At 37.9% G+C, this 21,782-nt stretch overlaps 2 protein-coding genes across 2 annotated transcripts; one reads left to right on the top strand and one right to left on the bottom strand.

Annotated features, from left to right (window-relative positions):
- The first annotated feature begins 6,822 nt into the window (after window positions 1-6,822).
- On the top strand, window positions 6,823-7,737 carry LOC136175254 (olfactory receptor 4C11-like). The gene has a single exon (XM_065945573.1). The coding sequence runs from the start codon at window positions 6,823-6,825 to the stop codon at window positions 7,735-7,737; it is 915 nt and encodes a 304-aa protein (XP_065801645.1).
- Window positions 7,738-12,868: 5,131 nt separating this feature from the next.
- Window positions 12,869-13,498, bottom strand: LOC136175349 (olfactory receptor 4C6-like). The gene has a single exon (XM_065945676.1). The coding sequence runs from the start codon at window positions 13,496-13,498 to the stop codon at window positions 12,869-12,871; it is 630 nt and encodes a 209-aa protein (XP_065801748.1).
- Window positions 13,499-21,782: the final 8,284 nt, after the last annotated feature.

Here is a 21,782-nt window from a genome sequence, read left to right on the forward strand (position 1 = left end):
AGATTTGACTTAAAGGACAGTCTTTGGTAACTTTTTGCAGTCTATACCTCCATGTGACTTTGAAAGTGTGTTTTTCCCTTGGAGTAGGTACATGAGTGGAGCTCTTGGCAACTGAAATGGAAGGTGTCCCCTTCATTAGGACAGAGTAGGAGGAGAGGAGGGCTCTCTGGGCAGAATCTCCCATTTGACAATCTTGTCTGGAATTAATTAGCCTCATTGTTTGCTGTGATTCTGGATTAACTGAACTAAATAGCTCATTTAGCAAGTCTTTCAGAGTTGGGTGGGAAGGGTAAAGACGTTTAACCTTCAAAGCCTCGGCAAAGAACTTTTCATTAAGTCCTTATAAATATCTGTTAGAGGAAGAGGACATGTTTAATTTACGTGCTCTGCCAGGGAAAGATTTGGGGTTATTGGATTTGGCTATTTAGAGATAGTTTTATCATAGACTGGTGGGAATATTTCCTATTTATTCTAGAAATTTATAAGAGCAGAGTAAGCAACTTTCTGCCAGTATTACAGACCCTTCTGAAGAGTCTAACTCAGGCCTTCGAGGAAGGGTTGGTATCTATGGATTATCTTCTCTCCCCATAGGTCCTGGGATGGAAAGCAGAGTGGATCTATTTGGAGTACAATGTACGTGTTGCAAATACTGAGCATGATTCATCTTCATAGCAAATCAGAATTGAGGGAGCAAGAGCTCATAGCTCTATCCTTTTTTTTTATTTCCACAAAGGAAAAAGGTAAGTTTTCAAGCCTAACTGAACAATTTCCTTCTTCTTGCCTCCCGTTCAAGACCGGCTTTTAGGTCAGCTGCCTCTACCCAGTTCTGTCTCCTGAGAAACCTCAAGTTCAGGAAACACATTTCTCTTGGAGATGACAGGACTCTGATGTTTGGGGGAGCCTCTTCTCTCATTGGTCTCTGCTAATGCAACACTGGCTCAGGCCCAGTTCTGATCCAAAAAGGGGGGATACTGAAGGGAGCAGAGGCACAGCATTCTATGCCTGCACGTTTCTCATTTACAAAGCATAGGGGTAGGAGAAGGGCAAGGGCGCGGATGAATGATGTGCGGTGGGTATGCACTGATACAGGTGATGTTGTGATACTTGCTGTCCTAATTATTACACTAACATTTTCTACCCAGGACACACCATCACCCCTACTTACAGCCCCAAATTGCATTCTTCTTCTGGGATTGGAGTAAGGGATAATATGAGGACTGGAGAAGAGAAAGATCAACTCTCTAGTGAAACCCTGGGATAAACTACTTTTTATCCCTAGCATGGGTCTTTGCTCACCCTTGTCTAGTGAGATTTGCCCTGTTCCATCCTCTGATTCTTCTTCTTTTTCTGGCTCTTTCCCACAATCAAAATTTCCCCTTTTGCTCTGGCTTCTCCCACCATTCTCTAATCTCTCTATCCCTTACTCCTTACTACTATTTTTCAGATAAACATCTAAATGCTGATCTCTTTGTTTGACCCATCTGGAAGTTTGCACTCATTTACTAGTCAGGACATGCACTGAACATGTCAGAGGTTTACTTCTTTACCTGCTTAGGATTTTCTGGCTTTATGCTGGCTCCTCCTGGATGGCTGGAGACTGATATTTTGTGTAACTGTGTGGAGCAGAGTGTTAGCAAGAATTGCTATGGAGCACAAATGCTTCAGTTTCAGTCCAGGTTCCTCTCTGACTATTCTCTGCTAAATCCTGCCTCCCAGCTTAACTTGAAGTAAACAAAATAGAACAGTATGAACGTGCCTCTGTATGACCGTCTCTAGGCCCATCCACTTCTCTGGAAATGGCACAGTTTTGATCCTTTTATGGCTGAGTAATATTCCATTGTGTATATGTGCCACATCTTATTTATCCATTCCTCCATTGATGGAGACTGCTTCCATGTCCTAACTACGGTAAAAAGTGCTGCAATACACATTGGGGTGCATATATCTTTTGGAATTATAGTCTTCTCATATAGCAGAAAATAATGCAACTTTGTAAACCAACTCTGCTCCAATAAAAATTAAAAAAAAAAAAATCAACACATGAACTTGCCTTATGAGATGGTAAAATCAAATGAATAAAAAATATTAAAGCAAATCTGAAAGGATTGCATAATTCAGTAAATACACACACACACACACACACACACACACACACACACACATGCACGCAAACATGCCCTTTGAAATGGATAGCCATTAGCAAGCACGTGATTTGACAGAGCCAGGCTGGGCTGCTGCATGTAGAAGCAGAAGCACTGAGTTAGAGGACTCTGAGAGCCACAGTGAGTATCTCAGTCATTGTTCTTGAAAACCACAGTAATCACTTTATTACATTTATAAGGTGTCATGGCTTTAAAATGTTCACTTTTCCTTTTCTTTCTTTTTTCTTTGGCCTTGTCTAATGGCATGCAGGATCTTAGTTCCCTGACCAGGGATTGAACCCGTGCCTCCTGCACCGGGAGCATGGAGTCTTAACCACTAGACGACCATTTGTTAAACTGATGTTTATGAAATATCAGCCTGACTTAATGGTATGTAGGAGCTAATAATTCTTACAATCAAAACACAGAGAGAGATCTCACTCAAAGTGTTCCTTTTCATCCACTAAATTTTTGTGTGAGACATTTTATTTAGAATTGAATGAAAATTAAGCACTCTGTGAAAAGACTTAATATGTTCCATGTTTTAGAAATATAAAAATGATCATGTTTTAGGGCAGTGAACATATTCTCTACAATATTATAGTAATAGATACACATCATCGCACATTTATTCAAATCCATAGAATGTCCACCGCCAAGAGTGAGCCCCGTGGTAAACCATGGACTTCAGGAGACTGCAGTGTGTCCATGTAGCTTCGGCAGTATAACAAACGCACCACTCTGGTGGGATAGTCGATAATGGGGTGGAGGTTATATATGTGTTGGGGCAGGGACTCTATGGGAAATCTCTGACCCTTTCTCTTAATTTTATTGTGAACCTAAAACTGCTATAAAAAATAAAGCCTTAAAATGATAACAATGACAGCACATGATCCTATTAAATTTTAAAAAGATATATTTAATTTTGTTGTTTTGCATGAGACTAATCAAAAAGGAGCATTTAAGATCCCTCGCTAAGAAGTGAAAGTCGCTCTGTCATGTTCGACTCTTTGCAACCCATGGACTATACAGTCCATGGAATTCTCCAGGCCAGAATACTGGACTGGGTAGCTATTCCTTTCTCCAGGGAAGGAAGTAAGAAATCCAAAGTCACCAATGAATCATATCTGGGGTCACTGAGGGTCCAGACTTTATTTCGTTGGGACCACAGAGGATCAACTTGTATGCCTCCCACTCAGTTTCTTAGTGTAGGGAATAGAAAGACATATCTCCCCTGGAAGCTGCATATCTTCAAGAAGGTAGACATTTCATTGCAGATGAGCTTACACTCCAATTGGATTTTTTTTAATGACAATTTTGTTAAACAACTTAGTTATTTCTGTTCTTAGGTAACGAATAAATCATAATAAAAGCTGTTCACATCTTTATAGGCCTCTACATTTTATATATTCCCAAAAAAACATATTCAAACAATACATTCTTGTTTTCATGGCCTTTCGCTAGGTAGAAAACCTAGTTTTCGAAGCTTTTCTACTATGACTTTGTTGTTGTTCAGGCGCTATATCATGTCTGACTCTTTGCCACTCCATGGACTTCAGCATATCAGGCCTCTCTTCCCTCCATGATCTCCTGGACTTTGTTCAAATTCATGTCCATTAAGTCAGTGATGCTATCTAACCATCTTGTTCTCTGCCACCCTCTCCTCTTTTTGCCTTCAGTATTTCCCAGAATCAGAGTAATCCAACTAAACTAAAAGTTTTGGTTTGATTTTCTTTTTATTTGCTTGATAAAACATTTGCCTTATCACGTCCATTTGGAGAAGGCAATGGCAACCCACTCCAGTACTCTTGCCTGGAAAATCCCATGGACAGAGGAAGCTGGTAGGCTACAGTTCATGGGGTCATGAAGAGTTGGACACAACTGAGCGACTTCACTTTCACTTTTCACTTTCAAGTATTGGAGAAGGGAACAGCAGCCCACTCCAGGGTTCTTGCCTGGAGAATCCCAGGGACAGGGGAGCCTGGTGGGCTGCCGTCTATGGGGTCGCACAGAGTCGGACATGACTGAATGACTGAAGTGACTTGGCAGCAGCAGAATCCTGTCCATTAAAATATTGCTTTCCTCTCTTCTTCCAAAGCCCTCACTCCTCTGAATTTTATCTCTGGATTCTGGACTTTTTCACATCCAAGGGCCTATGTTCCTTCTACTTTTCTCTTATCAGGGGCCCGTATTACTGAATGTGTTGTGTACTTTTGTTTATTTATATTTAGGTACATATTAAAATTTCTGAAAGCATCATTCCTAACTTCTGGTCACCATGAGAAAACTGGTGTGATACACAGTGCTGATATGATTTCAGCTACTTAGAAAGGGAACTTAATGTTTGAAACAGTTGTGCAGTTGTTTTATAGGTAAATAAAAGTTTGGAGTTGGTATCTTTGAAAAATGAACAATCCCTCTTGGAAAGCTAACACTCATAATCATAATGGAAGTAACCACTGCACTTGAAGGTACCACATACCCACATCTTCCATATGTTTTGCACATTCTGAATTATCCAACCTTCATAGCAATCTTGAAAGGTAGATTGCTTTATCACATATTTTCACAGCTGGAGAAAATGAAATGCACAGAATCAAGGAATTTATTAAATATTACACCCTCATAGGCAGCAGGTGGAGTGTGAATCTAGGTAGTGTGGCCTCAGATTCTATGCTAACTCACCTCTTAGACCTGATTTAAAACCTGACTTTCTTCAGTTAAAGTTCATCTCTTTAAAAAATTCTGAATTTTTCACTGACTAATGTACTATTTAGGAATTTGTACTTTTATCTCTGTAGATGGTTTCTACTCTTATAACACCAGTGGTATGATGACTTACATAATTAGTGATCTTATCTCCAAGTACCTTAAAACTCATATTAAACTTTTAGGAACAGGGAGGATGTTTTCCACATTCCTCACAATAAATCCAAATAATTTCAATTCAATGTTTAAAGTGAAAGATAATTATGGAATTATGGAAGGTGAGTGGATACTGTATTACTATTTTAAAGTTTTTTCAAAATATAGACTACATTAAAATGGGAAAATTGACAGTTTGTATTTTATAAAAAAGAACAAGTTCTCATAAGAAGAAAAGAAGCAAAGTCATAAAAGTACAAGTAGTAGAGACTGAGACTTACATAGTTCTTACTTACTATGAGCCACCTGCTTCTTCATTTTAACTGCATAGTAACCATAATTACCTCTAGTAAACTAATAACTAGTTTACTAGCAAATAGTAAATAGTGAATCTGGGATTTGAACCCAGACAAACTGACTCCATCAACTGTATTCTTTACTAAGAAATATCATTTTGCTAGATTAATATTAATGGTAAATAAAATACCAAAATTACAAAATATAAGACAACAAAAGATAAAAGATACTCAGGACCATATGTTTTCATAAAGATGTGGTAAAAAATAAAATGTGACTTGTAATATAATTTGATATACGTGTAATAAAAATACATTTTTACTAACCAAATGAGATAATACAATAACCTTTCTTTACTTTGCTTGTATGTGCATTAATTTTTCTGCAATATTCTAAAGTTTTATATATCATTATATTATTAAGTCAATAATTAAACTATGGAAATTATTGTGAAATTTCACATATTAATGTGAAAATTGTTATAATAATTCTAAGTGAAAGTCAGAAACTACACTACAATGATGATTTCATTCAAACTATATATGATGTTAACAAATATCTGAAATAGAAAAATTGTATTACTGTATATTGGAATTGCAGGGTTTTTTTCAAACAATATTTTTAGCAAAATACTCTGGAAAATTTAGAGTAAAGAGAGACATGTGTAAGTAAGATCATATATTAGATTATACACATATTGGAAATTTAACAAGTCAAATCCATAGGCAGAAAGGCTTAGTACTTTAATGGGGTAAGTTCAGGAGTATAGTCGAGAGGGTAAATAATAGTTTCCCAAATTATAGAAACCTTAGTGTATTATCCACGCATTTGTTATATTATGACCATCAGTGAAGCTGACATCTAGAACACAAGAAGCGCAGGTAAAAATTGTCAAAGCATACTTCAACCAAGACTCCAGTGGAGTCAGGTATAATAGACACAAAAATGAACCAAACTAAGAATGGTTTCTTCAGCAGGGCCTCTAATAGTATTAACACTTAGTATTGAAATAGTGCTATTTAGATTTTAAAGAACATAGAAAAGATATATAATGCCTGGAATATACCTGTGTATATTGATGTCTATGTGGGTACAAAATCAGCTTTAAATTTTCAGGAAAACTCAGAATAAGATATGGCAAGTGTTTGCACCCCATTTCTTGTCAGAAGGCTAAATTTCAAAGTGTTGAAGTCATTTGTCCAAGGAAAGTACTAGTTCTGGAGTTCGTGATCTTGGTTGGAATAAAAAATTTTAAAGACCATTCATTCTGTATTCTCAAAATGCAAAAACTTTGATCCAAGGCTGCTAACTTCTGAATCATAGATAGATCTGGGTGAGAATAGGACATGTGTAGATTTCCAGACATTCATATGGGATTAAAGGCATTTGGAACCAACAGAGCATGCAGCATAAACTAGGACTTCAGAATTCAGTCCACTTATCTTCCCCAGATGTCTGTTCTTTTCTTCTTTCTGCAGATTAAACCTTTGTCACCTAGATCTCGTCTACAGTCATTACCATGTCAGTGAATAAGAGTGTGACTGAATTCATTCTCTTTGGCTTGACACAGGATGCGGAAAAGCAGAAAGTGATATTTGGAGTCTTCTTGATCCTATACCTTGCAACACTGTTGGCGAACTTTCTTATTGTAGTGACTATTAAGACAAGCAGGACACTTGGGAGTCCCATGTATTTCTTCCTGTTCTATCTGTCCTTTGCTGATGCCTGCTTCTCCACAACCACAGCCCCCAGGTTAATTGTGGATGTCCTTTCTCAGGAGAAAACCATTTCCTACAATGAGTGCATGACCCAGGTCTTTGCCGCCCATTTCTTTGGATGCATGGAGATCTTTGTGCTCATCCTCATGGCCTTTGATCGCTACATAGCGATCTGCAAACCCTTGCGATATACAACCATCATGAGCCGGCACCTCTGTGGTGGACTGGTGATTCTAGCCTGGGTGGGATCTTGTATTCACTCGTCAGCACAGATTTTCCTGGTTTTGAGGTTGCCCTTTTGTGGCCCTAATGTGATTGACCACTATTTCTGTGATTTGCAGCCCTTGTTGAAACTTGCCTGCATGGACACTTCTGTGATAAATTTGCTTGCTGTTTTTAACAGTGGGGCCATATGTATGGTGAGTTTCATAATCCTGTTTATTTCTTATGTTGTCATATTACACTCCCTGAGAAACCACAGCGCAGAAGGAAGGCGAAAAGCCCTTTCTACATGCACCTCCCACTTCACTGTGGTTGTCATATTTTTTGGCCCATGTATATTCATATACACACGCCCACCAACCACATTTCCAATAGACAAGATGGTGGCTGTGTTTTATACAATTGGGACACCCTTACTTAACCCGCTGATCTATACACTACGGAATGAAGAAGTGAAAAATGCCATGAAAATGTTATGGTGTAGCAAAGCATGACTTCACTTGATAAGTGTATATAGAGGAATCCTTGTGTATATTTCCTTAAAGATTTAGTTCTGCTTTATGGACAGAAGAGATAGCATATTTTTGTCCAGAAGCAAGAGTAGAGAAACACAAGGATATAAGGACAGAGATACACAGTATCCTCATTCTGAGAGGCTTACATTAGAAAATAAAACAAATAACAATTTTGAACAACCTCTGATGACTCTTACTTTAATTCTATCAACATCAGACAATATTCACATGATAATTTAGTTTCTTGCACAAATGTTTCTTCAGAGAGAAGTGGACTGACAGAATGTGTGTGTGTGTGTGTGTGTGTGTGTGTGTGTGTGCACATTGATTCTTTTTCTAGATTTTATTTTAGTTCTTATGAAAGTGGTCATAAGAGCTTATCCATAGGGCACTGGTACTCTACAGAATCACAGTTTCTGTCTTGACAACCTAACGGTTAGAGAAGATTCTCTGAGAAAATGTTACTCTGGAAATCAGTGCCTGAATCCACCTCACTAGTGTATCTACACTGATGACCCTCAAACTCCTATAAAAGCTGGAACTATCAGTGAAAACTGAGACCATCCCTGAAAAACCTCTTAAAATATCGTGAATAGTTATGAAGATGAAGGGTCTTATGTTTGGCTCAATAGGAAACAACAGCCAGTCAATCAGTTGCCCTTCAGAATCTTCCACATTGCTCTTCATAAAGGAGAGGGAAGAGGAAATAAGAGTTTGGCAGCAAGAATGTGTAGAAGGGAGGGTAAAGGGCAGGAGGGAGGACAGAAAGGTAGGACAGGTGAAAGGAAGTGGTCATTTTACCCAAGTAGGAGAGAAGGCGCTCCATCTTCCTTATGCTTTGAGAATCACTTTTGGGAATATGAACATTTGCAGGAAATAATGAAGTTTCAGGCTCTTCCCATACCATTAAGTTTTCTTTTGTGTACAGGAAAGAAGCATTTTTGTTCTTTTGCTTCACCATAACATCTGAAAACTCAAGTTTCAGGATTCTGGGAAGAACCTGAAATTGAAAGCTTAGCACTTCTCAAAATTGGATCTTTTATTTTATATAAGGTTATTAAAAAATGTGTATTTGAAGATAGCTTAATATATAAATAATGTTCACTCACCACTCCCACTACCACAACTACTATATAATCTCATGATTAAGTACTGTCATGCTATTTTCGAACCTGAGCTTATAATTCCAATTCAAATTGGCACCAAGAGTATTATTTTGTGATATTTAAGTATCATTTAATACTCAAGTACTTAAGTATGGCTTTACGGGAAGCATTTCTGTCAAGTGAAGACAAAATGTTAGTATGTTGCACCTAAGATCCCCAATAGCTCTAATATAAAAAGTAGTGACAGAAAAAAAAAAAATTTAAGAACAAAAATGACATCTATCAGATCCTTTAATACCATATTAACAAGTTGTAAACTTGCTATACGCTCCCTCCAAATAACCCCCCCCATTTTTCTACTTCTATGTCTGGAGTTCTGCTTCTAAAGCATCTCCGTTTGATCCTTTGCTGTGCTATGCTTAGTTACCCAGTCACGTCTGACTCTGTGCCTGAACTCCAGGCTCCTCGGTCCATGGGGATTTTCTAAGCAGGAATACTGGAGAGAGTGGCCATGCCCTCCTCCAGGGGACCTCCCCAAGGATTGAAGCCAGGACCCCTGCACTGCAGGCTGATTCTTTGCCAGCAGATCCCCTAGGGAAGCCCAAGAAGACTGGAGTGGGTAGCTTATCCCTTCTCCAGGGGATCTTCCCAACCCAGGAATTGAACTTGGGTCTCCTGTATTGCAGATGGATTCTTTACCATATGAGCCACCAGGAAAATCCAAGCATACTGGAGTGGGTAGCCTATTCCTTCTCCAGGGGATTTTCCCAACCCAGGAATTGAACTGGAGTCTCCTGCATTGCAGGCAGATTCCTTACCAGCTGAGCTACCAGGGACACCCCTGGTCTTAATAAGTTTACATTAAGTGTGACTGGTTCTTTTTTGTTGTTGTTGTTGTTGTTACTGGTTCTTAAGTTGTTATTGTCCAATCGCTCAGTCCTGTCTGACTCTTTGTAACCCCATGTCAGGCTCCCTCATCCTTTACTATCTTCCAGAGTTCTCTCTAACTCATGTCCATTGAGTTGATGATGACATTCAACCATGTCATCTTCTGTCACCCCCTTCTCCTCCTGCCCTCAAATTTTCCCAGCATCAGGGTCTTTTCCGATGAGTCAGCTTCTTGCATCAGGTGGTCAAAGTATTGGAGCTTCAGCTTCAGCATCAGTCCTTCCAATGAATATTCAAAACTGATTTCCTTTAGGATTGATTGGTTTGATCTCTTTGCCATCTCAGGAACGCTCAAGAGTTTTTCCAACACCACAGTTCAAAAGTATCACGTTTTCGGCACTCAGTCTTTAAGGTACAGCTCTCATATCCATACATGACTACAAGATAAACCCTAGCTTTGACTACACAGACCTTTGTCATCAGAGTGACATCTCTGATTTTTAATATGCTCTCTAGATTTGTCATAGCTTTCTTTCCAAGGAACAAGCATCTTTTAATTTCATGGCTGCAGTCACCATCTGCAGTGATTTTGGAGCCCAAGAAAATAAAGTCTGTCACTGTTTCCATTTTTCCTCCATCTATTTTCCGTGAAGTGATGGGATCATATGTGATGATCTTCTTTTTTTCAACGTTGAGTTTTAAGAGAGCTTTTTCACGCTCCTCTTTCACTTTCAACAAGAGACTGTTTAGTTCCTCTTTACTTCTCCCATTAGGGTGGTGTCATCTTAAGTAAACAAGACATAATCCAAATATAACTTTCATTCTTTTTTCTTGTTGTTTATTCAAATTTTATATACTGGGAAAATTATTTACCCATGGTTGAATAAAAACTCAGAGGTATCAGCATTGCATACATGATCTGAGTCTCTCATACATTCTTGATCCTGCTTCTGGCCTCTCTCTGCCTGGATCACTATGTTTCATTCACTCTGTTATTTTACATTTCCTCAAAAACACCATGATGTTTCTTGAATTAGAGTGTTCTCACTCTAGAATCTTCATCTCATTAATCCTTACATGACTGTTTCCTTCTGCCCATTTCTGTAACTACTCAGCTCATTGGTATTAAAATATTAATATAGCTCATATCTTTTTTCTAATGTAATATCAATAGAATTCCAGTCAGTTTAAAAGATGCATGCTAATAGAATCCTTTTCTGACTGCCCAACATGAAGTACTTTCCATGAAATAATCACATCCTGCCATTTCCTTTCACTCTATTATAATGTTCACTTTCTGCCTTTTTGTTTCAGTTACTTTTAATTTTAGTGTTTGCTTCTTTTTATGACTCAACCATCTGAATTGGGCTATTTGAAAAATATAGGCTCTTGTGTTTTATATTCATCCAACAGATATTTATTGAAAAATGAATCCATGGGAAGGATAAATAAAAACCCCTTCTGGGCTTCCTTAGTATCTCAGTGGTAAAGAATCCACCTACCAATGCAGGAGGCATGGGTTCCATCTCTGATCTGCAAAGGTCACACGTGACACAGAGCAACCAAACCCGGGTACCACAACTATTGAACCTGTGCTCTAGAGCCTATGAACTGAATGTGCTGAAGCCCACAAGCTCTAGACCTCATGGTCTGCAACAAAAGAAGTCCCCACAGTGAGAAGCCCACACATAGGAACTAGACAGTAGCTGCTACTAGAGAGAAACCCATGAGACAATGAAGACCCAGCACAAAAAAAAGGAAAAAAAAAAAATCCCTTCCTGGAGACGTGTCCAGTCTAGACAGGCATGGAATGTAATAAAAGTCAGAGGATAGTTGCACAAAATAAACTTGCTTTTGGTCATTGTTACTAAGAAAATGAGAACATCGACATAGAGGTTAATGGTGAGCGTAGAAGAACCACTGAATAGAGTAACAGAGGAAGGCGCTCTAAGGTAACGACCCCTCATCTAGTACCAGAAGTTGGAGAGAAGTAGTCACCTAAGTGGGATGAAGGCTTGTTTTGAGAGAGAGAGAAGCAAAATCTTTCATGAATCTAAGAAGTGAAGTGAAGTGAAATCCCTCAGTTGTGTTGGACTCTTTGTAACCCCATGGACTGTAGCCTACCATGCTCCTCCGTCCATGGGATTCTTCAGGCAAGAGTACTGGAGTGGGTTGCCATTTTCTTCTCCAGGGGATCTTCCCGACCCAGGGATCGAACCCAGGTCTCCCGCATTGTAGGCAGACGCTTTACTGACTGAGCCACCAGGGAAGTCCTGAGGGCAAATGACAAATCTCAGGATTTCTGATGCACACCAAGGGGTTGGGTGAGGCACTCAGGATGCGATTAGAGATTCAGAGGAAAGATTAACCAGGAAATTCTAGTAGAAGGCAAGGAGATTCCAAATAACCGACAAACTATAAAAAAAACAGTTCATTGAGATTTTAAAATGTGTACACAGCACTTTCAAAAGTCAGTAAGAATGAGTCCTAAAAAAGCATGTAAATTTTATAGTAAATTGTGGTTTTAAAAAGTTCATTTTTTCCACAAAAAAATAAGCCATCAGAAAATGTTCCTATCTAGCAGTGGTTCTGCTGAGAGAGGGCTAAGTTTCCTCATCACTGATAATGAAGCACTTGATGGTTTGTTATCCAGCTTTGTGATAGAACTATCAAACTCCAATTGGAATTATGTTAATGAAAATGAATTAAAAATAAAAATAATAAAAATAGGAATAATAGCAAGAAATTTGACGATTTTGTTTAGATTGAACTTATCCATCAATTCTCCTTTCTCATGTTTTTCTTTTAAAATAATTGCATTTATTCGCATTTTGACTTAAGCTGTTGAGATATTTTCTGGGACATTATGTAATTATAATTTAAAAATAAGAAGGAAAAATGAAAAAAGCTATGAAGGCAATAGGAAGCTAAAGAAGAACAGAAAGCAGAAAGATATCATAATCCTTAAACTGCAAACACTATCAATCAAAATCAGATTTATATTTTTAAGAAATCTCTCTGGTTGTTAGTGAAGAATGGATAGTTTTGCTTCCCCCACATTCCTGAAAGAACAGAGTTCTCTTTAATGGACACACATGATATTCTGAGCATGACGGTCACTTGCCAACCAAACTCCCCATTTTAATCAACAGTTTTCTCATGGCACTTTTCACCTCCATAATCCTCGGGGTGTAGATCAAGGGATTTAACATGGGTGTGATGATGGAATCAGACTCGGCCATCACCTTGTCTATGCGGTAGGTGGCCACAGGCCTAACATACAAAAACATACAAGGCACAAAGAACGTGATGACCACAGTGAGGTGGGAGCCACAGGTGGAGAGGGCTTTACGCCGCCCTTCAGAGCTGCAGGACTTCAGGGAGCAGAGGGTGACCACATAGGAAGTGATGAGGATGAGGAAGATGGCCACACACATTACCCGGCTGAAGAGCTGGGCCATGTAACCTTCCAGGGAGATGGTAGTGCTCTCAGAGCGGGAGTCCACAGTCAACTTGGGGGCAATGATGGAAGAGTAGGTGACATCCATGACGGACAAGGAGGTAAGGAAAAGATACATGGGTGATCTCAGACTCTGACTTGTAACCATGGTTACCACAATGAGGAGGTTTCCCAAAACGGTGGACACAGACATGATTAGAAAGACGACAGAGGGTATTTTCCGCAGCTCTGGATACCGCGTAATGCCCAAAAGAATGAATTCTGTCACAGTGTTTTGATTTCCCATGTGTCAGCTGCTGATACGAGCTCCAGCTAAGAGTTAGAAGACCTGAAAAAGCAGCGCCTGATTTATAACTAGTGATTATTTGACTTCAAGTATTTCCAGGATCTCAGGGAACTTATGGGTTTTTTGTTTGTCTGTTGTGTTTTTTGTGTCTTTTTTTTTTTTTCCATTTATTCATTCTCCAGCATTTGGCTCTTAATAACCTGCTAAATAAAGAGCTTAAAAGAGAGCTACTTCATTAATGCTGTGTTCTTCTTAGGCTTTTTATTTTTCCTTCTCTTTTTAAACGGTGTTTCCATGTGAAATACATTTCTCCCTTTTACTCTTATTATTGATTGTCAGCACCTACCTTCTCCAGGCACTAGAATAATGCCATACAGACTCTATTTTACAAATGAGAGAACTGATTCTCACAGACTTGAGGCAACATAGCCAAGGTTGTACAGCAAGTGAGCGGTGAAGCCAGAATGTGGACCATATTTTCCTACTCCAGAATCAGTGCCCTCAAACATCAATATTTCTCCTCTGGTCGTTGCATTGTGATTTTATCATTTACCAATTATGGTACTAAGTATATTACAATATACCATACAACCCTGCTTTATCTTCAAATAAATATGAAGTAGCTTCTTCTTTCTGTGCTCTTCTCAAATGTTATGATGATTCTTCAGTAATTCAGTGCCTTACTTATATATATTAAGTTAATGAAATACATCTAAAACTATAATTTCTGAATAATATATTGCTCATTAATGAAGATCACAAAGGATGACGATCTAGCAAAGACCCAGGTCACAATATAATCCACTCAAACCTGAGTCAGTCCTAGTCATTCCTTTTAGTTTTCTCTGTTCCCTAAGTGGAGTTAAGGATTCTGGAATACAATAGTGACAATTCAATAATTAGTTTTTACGCTAATTTTTAGAAGTGCCAAAATATATTGAACTTGCAGGCCCTGAGGTTAGAGTTTGCCGGGGATAACATCAAAATGACCAAAAGTCAATTCCGGAAGACTTCAAATCTAATCAAAAGCCACTCTAATCTGAGGGCACAGTTTACTATGGATTTTTATGACCCAGTTGGGGGAAGAAGTTCTCATCACATGTTCCCAGAAGCCTGGGTCACCACAAAATGTTCCTCAGTTCTGGTTCAGATGATCACCCATGATGAGTTAACTTTACCGCACACCACTGATGTTACAGTGGTCTCTCTACATACTCAAACGGGCCAGCATCCCTCTCCAACATCCCAAAGCAAGAATGGAAATCTTGGCAGCTGTCAGTTCTTCAGTCACATTTCAGTAGCTGGGAACACCAGGCTAATTTCTGTTACAAAATGCCCTGGTGAGAAACAATGCAGAAAGATGATTCTCAAAATATTTGTAGGCACCAGATGTTGTACCTAGGGCATCTGCCATTCTCAGTTCATTCCAAGAAGAACTTATTATCCTTCCCTGTTAAAGGCCATGCATTTTTAACCTGATCTATCCTATATCCTAAGTTTTCTTTCTCCTCTTCCTGCCCATTTCTGGTAGCTATTTTCCAATATCTCATTAGAAGAATTCACAGACACCTCTTCCAATGATCATCATTATATAAAAATCTCCAAACCAAACAAAAAGTAAATTTTTAGAGGTAAAAGTCATATATTTTAACGGTTTTCTGTGTGTGTGTGTGTGTGTGTGTATGCACACACACCCAATTAAATATCACAGAACTGTGAAAGTTCTTTTGAGTAATTTTGCTAATTAATTTGCAGCAAGAACCTGAAGTGAAAAAAAATGAAATGAATAAGGAGATATTGTCTCCGAGTCACACCTAAAATATTCACCAATATTGAGAGTAAATTGTTCTCTTAGGGCTTCCTGGGAGCGCAGTGATAAAGAATCTGCCTGCTTATGAAGGAGACAAAAGACCTGGTTGTGATCTCTGGGTCAGGAGGACCCCTGAGGTAGGACATGGCAGCTCACTCTAGGATTTTTGCCTGAAGAATTCCATGGACAGAGGAGTCTGGAGGACTGGAGTCCATGGGGGCAAAGAGTCAGACATGCCTGACAGACTGAGTGCACATACGTGTGTATTAACAATAAATCTGAGTCCTGTGACGGGGCTGTGAACACATCATTATGGAGATTGTACGTGGCAGTAAATTATGCTGTCATGTCCCAGAGGGGCAGAGAGGTCACAAATGACACTAATGTAGGCATTTAGCTCTTGTACCTTTCAAATGCTGAATTTTACTGTGATAAATAATTTTGGCTGAAGACCAAGCATGAAACTGAACTTCACAAAGTACCTATTTAACAATCTTCTGAAAGATACTCAAACATGAGAAATAATTGGCTACACATTGAAAAGTTAGCCTTAGGTGCCATGTATGTAGACAAAGAACACTTCACAAAGGGACACCATGTCTCCAATGTGAAGATGGCTCTGGGCCCATGCCCTGAGTGACAGGAAGTGGGAGAAGAGTGATCTTAGGGAGATGCGCTGCATGAAAGCAGAGAGTCGGCATGAGCTTACAGATGGGGAGAAAGGAAAGGGGCCTTGGTCTCCATCCCTGACTGCGCAGGGCGCTAGAGACAGAGGCACCATTCAAGGTGGCTGATGTAACGTCTTCAGAGAACCTTTTATTATGTTGGGGGAATTGCAGCCTGCTACGGGAGCCATTTTCAGTAGCTTGATAGTAGGATTCAGCTCTAAAGCTTTTTTCCAAGAAACCACTGTTGCTAAACGAAGTTGTCATTGGAAAGTTGATAAACCAAAGTGTCTATTAGTGTGGATAAAGTTTTGGCACCAAGTGTTCTGAATAATTAAAGCACTGCATCATCCATGGACACCGAGAGACTGCATTGTGAGGGGGCAGTGACCGCGGTTTGCCGTAACTTCAGAGAATGCACTTTTCCTGACCTGCTTCATGAGCCAAAGGCAGGAGCTGGAGCCCCAGGGCATCTCTAAGTAAGGTGGATCTAAAGAATATGTCATAGTCCTTGCCTCAATGTAGCTCATGACTCCAAGCAATTACACTCTAGAGAAACACCTGGCATTTTCATGTAGAAGTCTCTACATCAGGGAGTAAATACATTGGATTAAATTTAATAAAGGCTTTTATTTTTAGAGCAGTTTTAGGTTCACAGTTTAGTTGAAAGGAATGTACAGGTTTCTCATATACCCCTATCCCTACTCATATGTAGGATCTCCCATTATCAACTTCTCCTAGAGTTGATTATTCCAAACAAATGATGAACTTACATTGACACGTAATAACCCAAAGTCCATAGTTTACCTTAGGGTTCTCTCCTGTTTTTGTATATTTCATGAATTTGGAGAAAAGTATAATGATATACTTTTGATATACATCCATCATTATATCAATAGTGTCATAAAGAGTGTTTTCACTGCCCTAAAGATCCTGTACACTTCAGGTATTCACCTCTCGCCCACCGACTCATGTTGAATTTCTGATTTATGAGATAGAATAAAGGTAATCTGTCTTTCTGAGTCCTTCACTCAGTGTAAGGAATCTGTCATAGGTTAAGATACTTGTAGACAGTACTCACCATTATACGGTACCAGGTACTGGGTTTACTTAGGACTCAAGGTCCTGGAAGTTAATGTATTTATAGAGCTCTTTAACAAGTCGATGGGAAAGTAAATATGACACATCTCATCATTTAAACAACAGGATATATTATTCTACTTGGTTAGGGTTTTGAACCCAGGCCATATTCAGTTGAACAAAGAACTATGATATCATGCAACACTCTAATAAAGATCCTTCATTATTATGCCTCTTCTCCTAAATTTTAAAAGTTGTCTTTAACCGAAGTATGCATGCAGGAGTATGGAAATACTTTTATAAATATTTTCCATATTGATAGAAACATCATAAACCTCTAATCTAATTGTATAGATCACATATTTTAATGATATTTAATAAATAAGAGTAAGTCTTTCTGCCTCAAAGAAATTTTCTTTCCTTCACAGGACTCTGGTCCACGTTAGTGTTGAAAAAATTGTCTTACAAATGACAAGGAAAAAGAGGTTAAGAATTGACATTTTTAAACTCATATTGTAAGCCATGAACTCAGGTTGTTTTGAGGATTATAATTTTATCCATGTTCTTAATTAAAGCAACAACAAAAGAGAACATAGTTTTGTTTAATTCTTTGCTAATCTTGTGAAAGTTTTCATCTCTGGTCACAAATACTCTATTTGTCTTCTTTTCTGGCACATAACTAGATTGCATCTCCTTACTCCTTATTGAAATTTATGATATTATTTTGTAAATCTTAATACTGGCACATCCTGAAACCTATCAATTATACTCTTAGGAAACATATTTTTATGTTCATAATTGCTGTTCATAGTAGTCAAATATCTATTGACTGGATATTGAATAAACACATTTTGAAATAATCCCATAATGGAGTGTGATAAGGCCATGGAAGTGAATTTACAACTAAATTCAACAACCAAAATGAAATATAGTAGGGCTGGATAAAAAAATAAAAGCAATTCCAAGAAGTCTGCCTATAGGATGTTATGTTCTGTAAAATTCAAAGCCAGGGAAAATATATATAGATAAAAATGTTTTATTTTTAGGACAAAATTAAAATGTTACTTTTAAGAAGAGGTGGACAGCAGACAGGAAAGTGTTTAAAATGTTTAATTATGGGTAAAATTTTAGTTCTTGAGATGATACTAAGTTTACTAGGATTTATTTTGTTATTACATGAATGCCAAAAAGCAGTATGGAGTAGGAAATGTCAGCCCACTCCAGTATTCTTGCTTGGAAAATTCTATGGACAGAAGAGTGGCAGGCTACAGTCCACGGAGGTTGCAAAGAATCAGGCATGTCTGAGTAGACACACCTGAGCAAGCGTGCATGCACAAAAAGGCAATAAAATAAAATGAATAAATGAAAGATGGTAAAATTTTTTTGAAATGGGTGAATTCTACAGGTGAAAATTTATTATAAAAATGTGTCTCTTCTATTGGTTGGATCTGCTTCCTTTTTGTTGACTTCATTTTTAACCAGGCTGTCTCCATTATGGTAAAATTAGGCAGGAGTTCCCAGTCTACATTTTGGTAATTCTATTAGGAAAATAAAAGATAGTGACTTTTCTCAAAAGTGAAGAAAAATTATTTTAATGAGATGTTTTCCTGAATAAGTGTCTCTTTATTAGTTATCAAAACAAATGGAAATGAATTAGAAACAGATGAGATTTCTGCTCAGTGTTCGTATACATTTTAATCCTCAGACTACTTGTTGCAAATCTGTGGTTTCTTGGTGAAGGAAAGCTCTAGCACACAAAATAAAATCTTGCTTCAAGCACCCTGGTGCCTTCCCTAGATGTAATTACAGATAGTTTACAAGGGATAGCGAAAAAGAACAGAGGGGCCCCCTCCGATCATAGAGAGTCAGGAGTGCGAACCGGAAGTCTCCCCTCACAGACCGGCGGCTCTGAGGTGACCTGGGGGCTCCAGCTCCTTCTCCTCCAAGGCCTGCAGCTCACACGCACGTCAAGGGGCCGAGCCTAATATGATTGAATAGATCTCACATATAGTTGCAGTCAACCTGAAATGAAAGGTAGAAAATGGGAGTAAAGGCTATGAATGTAGAGCCAAGGGATTTTCCCTTTATGCTTAGGAAATTGGGAACCGTGCAAGGTAACAGAATATGAGAGGATAAGGATGAAGACAGATTTGAGAAAGAGTGAAAGTGGATGTTATTCTAGGAATGACCTTTATCTGTATGAAGTGTGCTGAGTTTAAGCAGGGGGATGGAAAACACAAAGGATCACTGGAATCAGACTATTTATAATAATTGACATAATGTGTAACAGAGCATCAGTAATGGGAAAGTAACGAAAGATACAGAAGCTACTGTAATACAATTGATATATTTTTAAATATAATAACTTTATAATAACTAATAAATATACTTTTAATGCTTGCTGTATGCATGGCATGATTGCAACCTATGTAAGTGGTATTATTTCATTCATAAAACAGATGACAAACAATCTTATTATATAGTACTAATAATATAGTAATAATATTAGCTAAAGCTAATTGTAAAGGAAAGATACTTTGTCATTTAGGCTTCATTAAAAAGTCATAAGGTGGTGAGAGCTTATGGTGAACCGTGTCGGATTCGTGATCTCTGAAGAAGAAGATCGAGCTTCAGGACCGGGGACCAGGCTTGATCCCTAAAGAGCTTTCGTGTAGCAGAGATTTATTAAAGTATGAGAAGAGACAGAGAAAGCTTCTGACACAGACGTCAGGAGGGGGACGGAGAGTACCCCCCTCGCTAGTCTTAGAAAAGGGAGTCAGGTACTTTTTCAGTTGATTATTACAATAAATCAAAAGGATTTCTCAAGGTTGTAAAGATCTTACTAGACCCACTCCCACAATTTACATTTAAAGATGACAGGATTAGAACTAACAATAGAAATATATTACCAGATCCACTCCCATAATATACATTACTCCCATAGTATACATTTTAAGATAACAAGATTCTTCAGAAATTTCTCTTAAGGAGAAACAAGCAAGATACATTGTTATATTGACTAAGATGTATAGAAAAAAAGCATTTGTCCTTTTCTCCTTGAGAGCACCAGACCCCTTTCTCCTCCTTGGGGACCCCAGACTTCTTGACAACCTGCCTGGGAATTGCTGTCTCTGTAGTTACTACTATCATTTTTATACTTATTTTGCACATTAAGAAGTGTAGAGTGCCTACCTCAAATCAGGCAGCTAAAAAGGGCAGAGCTAAGATTAGTTTAGATTATGCTTTTTTTTTTTTTTACTTCAAATACTTAGTTCATGCCCTGTGTCATTATTGTCATGTCCATTGAGTCCGTGATCCTATCTAAATATCTCATTTCATTGACTATATTATAGCACAGTTTTCTGATCTGCTAAGCTAGAACACCAGGAAGGATAATTTAGGTACTAGCAGGTAGCAGAGTTCTTTCTGAATGACCCAGTTTCTCTTTAATGAATAGCTATTTTTTTTATACATTCCATAATTTATTTAACTTATCCTCTTTTTTTCCTTTTTTTCCCATTTATTTATATTAGTTGGAGGCTAATTACTTTACAATATTGTAGTGGTTTTTGTCATACGTTGACATGAATCAGCCATGAATTTACATGAATAACTTTCTTTTTTTTTCTTTCTTTTTTTTTCACCTATTCTATCATTCATTTGTTTTATTCCTCCTTTTCCCTGGTAAGATTGTTCAGTGCGAAGAAGCTAAGAATTCCAAATACTTGTTTATGTGTGATTAAAGGGTATGAGAAAAATTAACTTGTTTTCCTAATAAGCTAAATAGACAAATGAAAGCTGTTTATTACATATGAGATGTTTCTGACTAGCATAGTGGGGAAAACTTTAGGGAGAATACTATGAAGCCAAAACCTTATGTCATTATTTCTTAAAATATTCCCCCTGGAATTCAGAGAAGAGCGTTTTTTCACTGCTCTGTGAAACAGGTTGCTACCAAAAGGGATGGTCAGAATCGACACTTACTCACTGTCCTCTAGCAGGTAGGTGAAAAACATTTTCCATGTTTTACTCTAGTGGTGTAATTACAAAATTAGCCATCACAAATTTCTAATATATTTCCATATCTATTTTGAATGCACTTTTTACCACAGAACTCTGCAAAAGAAACAGTTTTTTTTTTTTAAGATTTACTGTTAATATAAGAAATAAATGAACACAAATGAGAAAAAATGATTTTATGAACTCAATGAATCTTGACATGTTAAAACTCATTATTGTCATTAAATAATAGAGGAATGTATTTCATGTGTTATTGTTTTCAATACAAATTCTAGAGACAGCAGAGTGTAAGAAAGTTCATACATAATGTTGATATAAGGTAATGTGACAAGATAAAGCCTCACTAGGAGCTAGGAGTCCTAGAAATAAGACATAAGGTTCATGGAGACAGTGACCTCCACATAGCTTTGGGAGAATAGCAACTTCTCCATCTCCATGTGACAACATTGCACAGAGTATTGTATATCACAGTATAGAATCATTACTCCTTATATTCTCCCAAAATAGCATCGTAAGCTTTTAATTGGCACTTTCCACATTTCAAAGGTTTAATTTGAAAGGGTGAATACCTAATTCTCAGAAACCTTTTGAAAGAAACATGGCCATGAAGAGCCTGAAAAGTATAATTAAGGTGAAAGATAATGTGCCATTTACGTGGGATGAGCACTGCTGAGAAATATTGGGTAGAAATATTTCCTTTAAATCAATA

Source organism: Muntiacus reevesi, chromosome 9, assembly GCF_963930625.1.
Source record: "Muntiacus reevesi chromosome 9, mMunRee1.1, whole genome shotgun sequence".
In the NCBI taxonomy this organism is placed as follows: Eukaryota; Metazoa; Chordata; class Mammalia; order Artiodactyla; family Cervidae; genus Muntiacus; species Muntiacus reevesi.

Excerpts from the sequence above, each read along its gene's own strand:
- LOC136175254 (XM_065945573.1), top strand. The coding sequence starts at position 6,823 with ATGTCAGTGAATAAGAGTGTGACTGAATTCATTCTCTTTGGCTTGACA.
- LOC136175349 (XM_065945676.1), bottom strand. The coding sequence starts at position 13,498 with ATGGGAAATCAAAACACTGTGACAGAATTCATTCTTTTGGGCATTACG.